This window comes from Tamandua tetradactyla, chromosome 15 (genome assembly GCF_023851605.1).
Source record: "Tamandua tetradactyla isolate mTamTet1 chromosome 15, mTamTet1.pri, whole genome shotgun sequence".
Classification (NCBI taxonomy): Eukaryota; Metazoa; Chordata; class Mammalia; order Pilosa; family Myrmecophagidae; genus Tamandua; species Tamandua tetradactyla.
Window position 1 is genome coordinate 38,128,206 of NC_135341.1, and position 12,047 is coordinate 38,140,252.

At 45.3% G+C, this 12,047-nt stretch overlaps 1 protein-coding gene and 1 long non-coding RNA gene across 3 annotated transcripts in view; one reads left to right on the top strand and one right to left on the bottom strand.

Annotated features, from left to right (window-relative positions):
- The first annotated feature begins 4,251 nt into the window (after positions 1-4,251).
- LOC143657251 (cathelicidin-related peptide-like) lies at positions 4,252-6,864 on the top strand. The gene is made up of 4 exons (XM_077129442.1): positions 4,252-4,505; positions 4,970-5,077; positions 5,250-5,336; positions 6,633-6,864. The coding sequence occupies exons 1-4, from the start codon at positions 4,317-4,319 to the stop codon at positions 6,741-6,743; spliced, it is 495 nt and encodes a 164-aa protein (XP_076985557.1). The 5' UTR covers positions 4,252-4,316; the 3' UTR covers positions 6,744-6,864.
- The window catches only part of LOC143657253 (uncharacterized), a 33,643-nt gene continuing 26,807 nt past the window's right edge, over positions 5,212-12,047 (bottom strand). For both annotated transcript variants that reach the window (XR_013162783.1, XR_013162781.1), the window contains one exon: positions 5,212-6,532. This is a non-coding gene — a long non-coding RNA (uncharacterized LOC143657253). The remainder of the gene's footprint in view (positions 6,533-12,047) is intronic.

The following is a 12,047-nucleotide window of genomic DNA, read 5'->3' on the forward strand; positions in this document are numbered from 1 at the left end:
GATGTAATGGAGAGGCTGGAGGAAACTGCCTAAAATGTAGAGTTATGTTCCAGTACCCATGTTTCTTGAAGATGATTGAATAATGGTATAGCTTTCACAAAGTGACTGTGTGATTGTGAAAACCTTGTATCTGATGCTCCTTTTATCTACCTTATTAACAGACAAGTAAAACATATGGAATAAAAATAAATAATAGGGGAAACAAATGTTAAAATAAATTTAGTAGATTGAAATGCTAGTGATCAATGAAAGGGAGGGGTAAAGAGTATGGCATGCATAAATTTTCTCTCAGTCTTTTTTTATTGCTTTTTGTGAATTGATACAGATATTGTAAGAAATGATCATGATGATGAATACACAACTATGTGATGATAGTGTGAGTTATTGATCATATAACAAGAATGGAATGATCACATGATAAGAATGTTTGTGTTTGTATGTGGTTATGTATCATGAATAAAAAATAAATTTAAAAAAAGGGAGGGGTAAGAAGTATGGTATGTATGAATTTTTTTCTGCTGTCTTTTCATTTCTTTTTCTGAATTGATACAAATGTTCTAAGAAATGCTCATGATGATGATATGCAACGATGTGATAATATTGTGAATTACTGATTATATATGTAATCAGTAACAGAATGATCATATGTTAAGAATGTTTGTGTTTCTTTGTTGTCATTTTTTTTTAATTTAAAAATTAATCAAAAAATGATCATGGTGATTAATATACCATTATGTGATGATATTATGAGCCATTGATTTTACACCATGTATAGGATGTTTCCATGCTAAAATGTTCATATGTTAAGAATGTTCATGTTTATATGTTGCTTTGGCTTGTCAATTTAAAAAATAAAAAATGAAATAAAAAAAGAAAGAAAAATCAGTTCCTTAGTCACACCACCACAGTTCAAATGCTCAACACCCATGTGTGGACAGTGCACATATAGAACATTTCCATCATCACAGAGAGTTCAATGGACAGAATTAGACAAAAGGCAAGGCTAGGAGTTGGGGAAGATTGTAGGGAGAGAAGACTTCTGGGTGGAAAGGGCCAGCTTTGTCACTGCGACATGCTGGCTCCTTAGGAATGTTTCAGAGGCACTGGCTTGACAACACCCTAAATGGAAAAGATTGAGAGCAGTGAGAGCTGTCAGGCAGCAGGCTGGAGATGGCTTCCAAACACGCCCAGTTTAGACCATTGGGAAGCAGCTCGGTGAGGGGTGATAGCTGGCTCTGCCCCTGTGGGGATTTTATTATAGAAGGATTACTCTGGCTGCAGGGAGGAGGGATCTCTGGGAGCCCCAGAATCAGGGCCCTTTGGGAACTGTCCTCCATTGCCCATACCCAGGATCCAGCACAGGCTTCCTGTTCCCCAAGATGACTGGAGGCACCCCCTCGGTGACTGAGCCACCCTTCTCCTGGCCTTAAAATGCGATCTGAGCCTGCTGCCAGGATAGTGGGCATTGAAGGCTCTGGAGGCTGGGTGCCTCCAGGTACGATTTTGGGGCTGAGGATGTGCAGCAGGAATTACCTGCTCTCTCCCCTCAGGGTTGAGGGTCTCAGGGGTCACCTCTCTGTTTCTGGAGGCAGATTCTGAGGTCCCAAATAGGAAGAAGCATGGGTTTCTGAATGAGATCTGGACCAGTGTCCAGGAATTTATACTGTTCACGGAATATGTAACCTCAGAAGTTGGCCTTTCCAGAATCTATGTGCCCCTGGGGCTGCAAGTGAGGAATAGGTTTATAGAAGTTAGTTAAAGATTAAGCCAACACAGAGTAACGGAAACAAATGACTGAATGCCCAAGAGTCTGCTGCCAGAGACTGGGCAAGATTAAGACAGTCGTTTTTTGAGCTCCTCTGAAGAAGGATTATAGGAAACTGGTAGGATGGCTTGGTCATTACTTGGGGATGTGTGCTAGATCCCCAGGAAGCCCCTAAATGCAAGGTTTTGGTTTTGCCCAGTAGGTCTGAATTGGGGCTTAGAGGAGAGGCTGGGATGCAAAGAGATCTGAGGTCTGTATCAGGGCAGCTCTGATCCAGAAACGCATACCAGGGGCCCTCACACAGGGTTATGAAGTAAGGGGAAGAGTCCTCTGACCCCTGGCCCTCACTGAGTCCTAGACACTGAGCACTGAGCCAAACTTGGTAAGGAGGCCTGCATCCAGGGGAGGGAGACAGGAAAGTAGAGGACATGGTCAGACCTACAAGGGACTGTTGAAGGGCCCAGCTGGGCAGCGGTAGGGGAGGAGACAGTACCACTCTAGCCTCCTGCTCTCAGACTTCCCTTCCAAAATGCCATCTAGGAAGTCCCTAGAGAGATGTGTCTGTGACATTTCCTGTTACCATAAAGTCTCTCCTTCTCCCATGCAGTGAGAGCAGCACCTGTGCAAATTTCCATCTGTGGGTAGTGTTTGCAGGGGATTGGGAAACAGGGGTCTGTTCTCAGGGAAAAGCTCTCTGATTGAACTTTTGTCTTCCTAGCAGTTTTATTGATATATAAGTCACATGCCATATAATTCACCCACTTAAAGTATACAAGTCGATGGTGTTTAGTATTTTCACAGAGTTGTACAACCACCACCACAGTCAATTTTGGAACATTCTCATCACCCCAAAAAGACATCTGTACCAACTAGGAGAAACTTCTCATTTCCCCCCAACCTCTCTGCTGGCCCAAGGAAACCTCCAATGTACTTTCAGTCTATATGGATTTGCCTATTACGAACCCTTCAAATGGAATCTGACAATATATGGTACTTTGTGTCTTGCCTTCTCTCACTTCACATACTTTCGAGGTTCATTCATGTTGTAGAATGTATCAGTACTTAACCTCACCATTATACTTAACTTCTTTTTGTAGCTGAATAATAGTTCACTGTACAGATATTCTACATTATATTCATTCATTCATCAATTGATGAACACTTTAGTTGCCTCCAATATTTGGCTGTTGTGAATAGCACTGATAGACTCACGCTTGCTGTGGTGAGTGGAACCATGGGTGCCACATGTCCTACCCATAATGCCAGAGGCAAAATTTAACCATGATGGCAGAGGCAAAGCCAGGCATCCAGAATTGTCCATTATCTGCCAACTTCTCCACTCTCCTCACCTCCTGTTCCTTGACCTGCATTTGAAGACCTTGACCTTCTGAACACACCACACTGGCATTTGTCTCCCAGCGTTCTAAGGTCTCTCTTCCCCTCCCTTCCATGTCCAGGGTTTCTTCCCCACATATCCAAATCCAGTCCATCTCTCAAAGTCCAGCCCAAATCCCATCTTCACCAAGACGTCCTCCCTAACTTTTCCTGGCCCAGAAGGAATTCTTCCAGCCCCTACTTGGGGCGCTGAAGTATACAGACTGACTCTGACCAGTCTCACCAGGGATGCTTTATCTTTTCTCCCAGGTCAAGGGAGGAAAAGAAGATGATCATAGGCGACAACCATCAACAATATACATGGTTACTGGTAATCCTGAAATCCTCATGTGTTTTCCTGCTCCTGTGCCTTTGCTGAGCTTTCTGCCTGGAGTGCCCCTCCCATTCTTTCAGGCCCTATTGAGTTGACCTACTTTCCTAGGTCCCTTGGAGGGTCCCTTACCAGGTCCTCAGATATAGAAGTTGCCTTTCATTCCTCTAGCATTTATTCCTCACAGCCTATGGGGGCTCTATTGGCTTCTTGGAAGTCCTCTCAGCAAAGAGGCCATTGCCACTCTACCCCAGCCATCTTTGCCCCTATACCCTACATCTGTTCCTTCGGATGTTCTTATATATCCTTCACACCAAATTTAGGGAATAAGGGCCATCTCTCCAACCATTAGACCTGTGGAGAGGGTAGGACCCCACCTTGCTGGGCCCCCAACTCTGGATTTCTGAATGAGCCAATAGATGAGGAAAATGAGGCCAGAGTTTAAGTTACTAAACTAAGGGACTCCCACCCAGAAAATACCAGCACAAGGACTTGAACCCAATGCCTCCCACCCATCCACCATGCTGTCTCTCTCATGGGAGTCAAGTGGAGGGGATTCAAGTCACAGACCACTGCCTTCTAGGAAGGCAGATGTGGACTGCTGGGATGGAGTGGGGACTCTGGCCAGGGAGTGGATGTCAGGATCCTGCTCAGAGCCAGCTTTCTCTTCCCCCTTACTATCTGATGTGAAGCAACCAGCTTGGGGGAAAACCAAGAAGTTAAGCAATTTCTGAAACTCCACAGGTTGGACTTCAAAAGAATCCAGCTGGGAGGAATTTTCCCCCTTGACCCTGGGAAGGCATAAAACCAAGCAGAGGCTGAACACTGCAGATTGAGACAGGCAAGATGGGAAGCATCAGAGTGGTTGTGCTGCTGCTGCTCTTGGGTCTGAAATGCACCGAGCCTGCCTCCTTTACCGGTAACACCCACCTGAGCCAAACTCAGGCCCTGGATATAGCCATCCAGGTCTACAACAATGAAAGGAAGGAGGAGTATAACTTCCGTGTCCTAAGTGCTCAGCCCCAGAAAGACTGGGTAAGAAGGAGCAGGGAGGACCTCGGGCACAGCCCAACCCAACCAGAACATCCTAGGGGGGGCACTGGACTAAGGGGTCTGCTGCCCTGAAGTGGGGAGAGGCTTTAGGAAGTTCCCCTCACTGTTCTGGGCCTCAGATTCTTCATCTGTGAGACAATGGAAGCCTTGGGCAATGCTCTGTACTTTTCTGCAGGTTTTTCCAACTGGTATGATTGGTGGCACCATGTGGTAGAGTCAAGTGGATCTGGTTTCAACTCCCTGCTCTACCACTAGAAGTTGCTTGGTCTTAGTTAATTCGACCTCTCTTTGGACCTCAGTTTGGAGCTGCTGGTTGGTAGTAGAAGAATTTCCAGGCCCTAAAGTCCCCATCTGCTGAGGGACAGACTGGATGCTCTCTGGGTTCCTTTCACAAAGGGACAGGTTAACTATGCAAGGCTGAGTTTATTTTGTTTCCTTGCTTATAGGACCCAACATTATCAAAACCACAGTCATTGATCTTCACCATCAAAGAAACGGAGTGCAAGGTGGTGGAGAACCTCAACACTGAGCAGTGTCCCTTCAAGGACAATGGGGTAAGTTCCTCAAACCCCAGCTCCCCATGCCCCAACTCAAGGCTTTAGAGTAAGCCCCTGGATTCTGTTCTTCAGGCACATCTGCACAAGGAGCCCACCATTCCGTTTCTACCCTGCACTGGGGTCCCCCAGTCAATTGGCTGAGTTCTAAGCTTATTCCTTTCCCCCACAGCAAGTGAAGAACTGCCAGGGACTCTTCACTGATGAAGGGAAAAATCTCAGCGTGGAGAACATCTGTGAACTCCAGCTGTCTACAGGGGTAAGCAGACTCCTGAGGATTTTGGAGAAGGAAAGAATTGGGTCAAAAGCCAGGACTTTTAGGCAGGAGGATTCAGAATAAAGGGCAATGGCCATACAGGCCTCTTGGGAGCCTCTACACTCCTCCCAGTCCCGAGGATTGTCCTGAGAGCCTGACAACGGACACACAGAAAAGATAACTCCTAGCTGAGCTTCTGTTCCATTTAATGACCTGACGGAGCCACTACACCATCCTGAGCCTCTGCACATTGGCCTTTATAAGATATCAACCTAAGGCATACCCCTCAGAGTCTGATTTAATTGGTCTGGAGAGGGGTCAGGATTGAGATCACCTGGGCTGGAAGCTGAATGAAGTACCTAGTGGATAGTATCCATCAGCTAATAGAACTGTGATTTGCAGATGATGTTGCAATAGAGGCAGTGTTCTATGGGGTGGGAAGAATTTATAAGGGAGGGGCAACTTGAGTTGGGCATGAAAAATGGATAGGTATAAGATTGGGGATTTGCTGAGGGTTCTTCAGGAAGAAGAGAGAGGGCTGAGGGTAAGAGAGGGGCTTTGTGGGAGGTTGAAGGGTGCTTGAGAATTTCCAGGTCCCAACAGACCCATCACTCAAACATGGGGAAAGAGAGACACTCCCATGGGCTGTCAGACTGGAAAGTTCACCTTACACCTTGCAGGTCCCCTGCAAAACACAGCATATACATACATACACACACACGTACATGTACACACATGCCTGTGTGCATGCGAGCACACACACATGTAGTCTTCACAGCTGAGAAAACTTAGACCCAGAGAGTAGTGGTCTGACAGTTACTCGGTGAGCTATTGCTTTTAAAAAGGGGCTCTCAAACACCAGGAGCATCAGCACCACCTGGGACTTTGTTAGGAATAGAAATTCCTGGGCCATACTGCAGACCTACCGAATCAGAAACTCTGGGAGAGGGCCCAGCAATCTGATTTTTAATGAGTGCTGCAGGTGATTCTGATGGACCATGACGTTTGAAAACCACTGCCTTACAACAATAGAATTATGAATGATCAGAGCTGGAAGAGAAACCAAGGCTCAGAGAGTTTGAACAATGTGTCCATATCAGATAGCAAACCAAGGACAAGGCTAGGTAGTCACCTAGTCACCTGTCCAAATGGGGCCTCTCGCTGCCAGTCTCCTCTGGGTCCTCCAAACTGTCACTACCCTGTGGAGAGAGAAAAAACTAGGTCTTAACCCTGGGCAGGGCCCTATACCCAGCCTTGACTAATGCCAACCCTGTCTGACTCCCTCCCCCTACCCACCAGCCCGTGAGAGCACGCAGAAATCTAGAAAAATTCCTCAAGCAGGTGAGAGAGAATATCAAAAAGCTGATTCCAAAGAAGCCCTTCACGCTTCCCTGGCCCATAAAGTTCTGAGATGCTCCAAGTGCCTACAGCCAGTTCTGCTGATCCTCCTCCTGCAGTCCCCCATCTTGGTCCCTTCCCAAACCATCTACTACAGGCTGCTCTGTCCCAGCCCAATAAAATTTCTGCTCAACACTTGGTCGGTGTCCTTCTTTCCCTGACTTCCCTGTTGCAGAACCCCAGACCAGACTATCCCATCTCTCCCTGTATCTCTGGCCCACAACTTCTATCCAGTCTCCTTGTCACTTCCAGAATAGAACACTTGGGTCAGGACACACTACCCAGGTCACTGGTCACAAGACTGACCGCTGCTGCTCCTTGACTTACAAGAAAGATGGTCATAAGGGAGGGCGGCAGAGGGCCACAGTATCCGGGGAAAAGTCTGGGAGGGAAGAGATGGAAAGGAAAGCATCACGGCCAGGGGAACGGCCAGGAAATGTGTATGGCCATCAGGGGCTGCATGAGGAGACTGGAGGGATAGTGGAGGGATGCAAGAAGAGTCGTATTCAGAGCAGTGACAGAGCAGAGGGGACAGTGGTCTCCAAGAGACTGAGTGGGACCAAGAGCTGGAGCTGAGAGCTTATTCCAAGACTCTGGAGCCTGAATAGAGCATGGGAGGCAGATAGGTCAGGAGGCTGCAGAGGGTGGGTCTTCTAAAATCCAACCTAGGAGAGAAATAGTCCCACCTCGACATCACTCAGCACAAAGAACTCCAGAGACACTTGAAAAAAATAAATTGCACAGAGAAACCAACCAAAGCCAATGACCAAAATTCAGTTTTCTAAATGACCCTTTCACTCAACTGACCAAATTTACTGATTTGCTCAAAACATATTTCATACAACTGTATGGGTTGGGGAAAGGAGTGTCATCACAGGGTCGGGGAGCATTGGAGGAGCCAGGTCTACAGGTTTTCACGGACCCTAAACTTTGCCTGTATTCTCAGTCTCTCCCTCTCTTCCCCTTCATCTCCCCTCTTTCAGGTGTCACTGCCCCAGGTCCAGGTCTACACAAATTGACTATAAAGATAAACAAAGCAGATCTAGTTAAACTACACCTAAGTCTTCAAAAAGTTTAAACCATCCTATATAATTTGAAGTTTATAAAATGTAAAGTTTATACAATGCTTTCAAATTTAAAAATTCTTTTTCAATGTTGGCAAATTGGTGTATTTATTAGATTCCATGAATTGCTCATGCCAAAAAACCATAGAGTTCTTAAAATACTAAAACAGAGGCCAACAGAACATGACTCAGTAATATCTATGAGAAATTGAAGAAACTAAAGTTTTATTTACAAAGAGCTGAACATTTTGTCCTATCACTAAGAAGAATATGTTCACAGTTTATATTAAAAAGACAAACCTGTAAGAAGAATAAATTCCATAAACTCAACCTCCAACCTCTTTAACATGCCTGAGAAATGCTGCTACCAAAAACATGTTCATTCAGTGAAAAAAAAGTATTTGAAAAGTACCCTTCGGAGAATGGTGAGAACAGGGGAATATTCAACTTCCCCAAGATGAATTCTTGATATTCTCACAAGCAGTGTGGACAACCAAGGCTATAGGCTGAGCTGCCAGTCTTGGGGTTTGTTCATATGAAACTTAACCGCACAAAGGATAGGTCAACCCTACTTAAAATTAGGCCTAAGAGTCACCCCCAAGAGAGCCTCTTTTGTTGCTCAGATGTGGCCCCTCTCTCCAGCCAACGCAGCAAGCAAATTCACCACCCTCCCCCTCTCTACATGGGACATGACTCCAAGGGGTTGGAGTTTCCTGGCAACGTGGGACAAAAAACCTAGAATGAGCTGAGACTCAGCATCAAGTGACTGAGAAAAGCTTCTGAACCAAAAGGGGGAAGAGTGAAATGAGACAAAATGAAGTGTCAATGACTGAGAGATTGCAAACAGAGTCGAGAAGTTTTCTTAGAGGTTATTCTTATGCATTAAATAGATAACACCTTGTTAGTCAAGATGTAATGGGAGGCTGGAGGGAACTGCCTGAAAATGTAGAGCTGTGTTCCAGTAGCCATGTTTCTTGAAGATGATTGTATAATGATATAGCTTTCACACTGTGACTGTGTGATTGTGAAAACCTTGTGTCTGATGCTCCTTTTATCTACCTTGTCAACAGACGAGTAAAACGTATGGAATAAAAATAAATAATAGGGGCAACAAATGTAAAATAAATTTAGTAGAGTGAAATGCTAGTGATCAATAAAAGGGAGGGGTAAGTCGTATGGTATGCACAAATTTTTTTCCATCTTTCTTTATTGCTTTTTCTGAATTGCTATAGATGTAAGAAACGATCATGATGATGAATACACAACTATGTGATGATAGTGTGAGTTATTGATTATATAACAAGAATGGAATGATCATATGATAAGAATTCTTGTGTTTGTATGTAGTTATGTATCATAAATAAAAAATAAATAAATCTAAAAAAAAGAAAGGTAGGGGAAAGGAGTATGGTATGTATGAATTTTTTTCTGTTGTCTTTTCATTTCTTTTTTGAATTGATGCAAATATTCTAAGAAATTATCATGATGATGAATATGCAACTATGTGATGTTATTGTGAATTACTGATTATATTCAGTATATATATGATTACATATGTAATCAGTAATGGAATGATAATAGGTTAAGAATGTTTGTGATTCTTTGTTGTCATGTTTTTTTAATTTAAAAATTAATTTAAAAATGATCACAGTAATGGTATACTACCATGTGATGATATTATGAGCCACTGATTGTACACCATATATGGGATGTTTGCAGGCTAAAAATGTTCACATGTTAAGAATGTTCATGTTTATATGTTGCTTTGGCTTGTCAATTTAAAAAAAAATTTTTAAAAATAAAGAAAAATCAGTTACTTAGTCACACCAGCCACAGTTCAAATGCTCAACACCCATATGTGCACAGTGCACATATAGAACATTTTCATCATCACAGAGAGCTCTAATGGACAGAATTGGACAAAAAGGCAAGGCTAGGAGTTGGGGAAGATTGTAGGGAGAGAAGACCTCTGGGTGGGAAGGGCCAGCTTTGTCACTGCGATATGCTGGCTCCTTAGGTATGATTCAGAGGCACTGCTTGACAACACCCTAAATGGAAAAGGTTGCCATATGGGAGAGAGCAGTGAGTGCTGTCAGGCAGCAGGCTGGAGATGGCTTCCAAACACGCCCAATTTAGACCATTGGGAAGCAGCTGGGTGAGGGGTGATAGCTGGCTCTGCCCCGTGGGGATTTTATTTTAGAAGGATTACTCTGGCTGCAGGGAGGAGGGATCTCTGGGAGCCCCAGAATCAGGGCCCTTTGGGAACTGTCCTCCATTGCCCAACCCAAGATCCAGCACAGGCTTCCTGTTCCCCAAGATGACTGGAGGCACCCCCTCGGTGACTGAGCCACCCCCTTCTCCTGGCCTTAAAAGTGAGATCAGGAGCCTGCTGCCAGGATTGTGGGCATTGAAGGCTCTGGAGGCTGGGTGCCTCCAGGTATGATTTGGGGGCTGAGGATGTGCAGCAGGAATTACCTTCTCTCTCCCCTCAGGGTTGAGGGTCTCAAGGGTCACCTTTCTGTTTCTGGATGCAGATTCTGAGGTCACAAATAGGAAGAGACCTGGATTTCTGAATGAGTTCTGGACAGTGTCCAGGAATTTATACTGTTCATGGAATATGTAACCTCAGAGGCTGGCCTTTCCAGAATCTATGTGCCCCTGGGGCTGCAAGTGAGGAATAGGTTTACAGAAGTTAGTTAAAGATTACGCCAACACAGAGTAACGGAAACAAATGACTGAATGCCCAAGAGACTGCTGCCAGAGACTGGACCAAGATTAAGACAGTCGTTTCTTGAGCTCCTCTGAAGAAAGGTTATAGGAAACTGGTAGGATGGCTTGATCATTACTAGGAGACGTGTGCTAGATCCTCAGGAAGCCCCTAAATGCAGGGTTTTGGTTTTTCCCAGTAGGTCTGAATTGGGGCTTAGAGGAGAGGCTGGGATGCAAAGAGATCTGAGGTCTGCATCAGGGCAGCACTGATTCAGAAACGCATACACAGGAACCCTAACTCAGGGTTATGGAGTGAGGGGAAAAGTCCTCTGTCCCCTGGCTCTCCCTGAGCATTGGACACTGAGCTCTGAGCCAAATTTGGTAAAGCAGAGTGTGTTCAAGAGAGGGAGACAGGAAAGTAGAAGACGTGGTCAGATCCACCAAGGGTTATTGAAGGGCCTAGTTGGGCAGCAGTAGGGGAGGAGATAGCCCCACTCCAGCCTCCGGCTCTCAGACCTCCCTTCTAACCTGCCATCTAGGAAGTCCCTAGAGAGATGTGTCTGTGACATTTCCTGTTACCATAAAGTCTCCTCTTCTCCCATGCAGTGAGAGCAGCACCTGTGCAAATTTCCATCTGTGGGTAGTGTTTGCAGGGGATTGGGAAGCAGGGGTCTGCTCTCAGGGAAAAGCTCTCTGATTGAACTTCTGTCTTCCTAGCAGTTTTATTGATGTATAATTCACATGACATATAATTCACCCACTTAAATTATATAAGTTGACGGTTTTTAGTATTTTCACAGTCGTACAACCACCACCACAGTCAATTTTAGAACATTTTCTTCACCCCCAAAAGACATCTGTACCAACTAGGAGTCACTTCTCATTTCCCCCCAACCTCTCTGCTGGCCCAAGGAAACCTCCAAAGTACTGACGCTTGTGTGGTGAGTGGAACCATGGGTACCACATGTCCTGCCCATAATGCCAGAGGCAAAGTTTAGCCAGGGTGGCAGAGGCAAAGCCAGGCATCCAAAATTGTCCATTATCTGCCAACTTCTCCACCCTCCTCACCTCCTCTTCCTTCACCTGCATTTGAAGACCTTGCCTCCCAGCATTCCGAGGTCTCACTTCCCCTCCCTTCCAAGTCCAAGGTTTCTCCCCTCACATATCCAAACTCAGTCCATCTCTCAAAGTCCAGCCCAAATTCCATCTCCTCCAAGACATCCTCCCTAACTGTCCCTGGACTAGAAGGAATTCTTCCGGCCCCTTCCTGGGGCCCTGAAGCATACAGACTGCCTCTGACCAGTCTCACCACGGATGCTTTATCCTTTCTTCCAAGTCAAGGGAGGAAAAGAAGATGATCATAGGCGACAACCATTAACAATATACATGGTTACTGGTAATCCTGAAATCCTCCCTGTGTTTTCCTGCTCCTGTACCTTTGCTGAGCTTTCTACCTGGAGTGCCCCTCCCATTCTTTCAGGCCCTATTGAGTTGACCTACTTCCCTAGGTCCTTTAGAGGATCCCTTACCAGGTCCTCAGATA

Bases quoted from the DNA above. Each gene is read 5' to 3' on its own strand.
- LOC143657251 (XM_077129442.1), top strand. From the start codon at position 4,317: ATGGGAAGCATCAGAGTGGTTGTGCTGCTGCTGCTCTTGGGTCTGAAA. The intron at 4,506-4,969 runs GTAAGAAGGAGC...CCTTGCTTATAG, and splicing joins CTCAGCCCCAGAAAGACTGG to GACCCAACATTATCAAAACC. The intron at 5,337-6,632 runs GTAAGCAGACTC...CCTACCCACCAG, and splicing joins AACTCCAGCTGTCTACAGGG to CCCGTGAGAGCACGCAGAAA.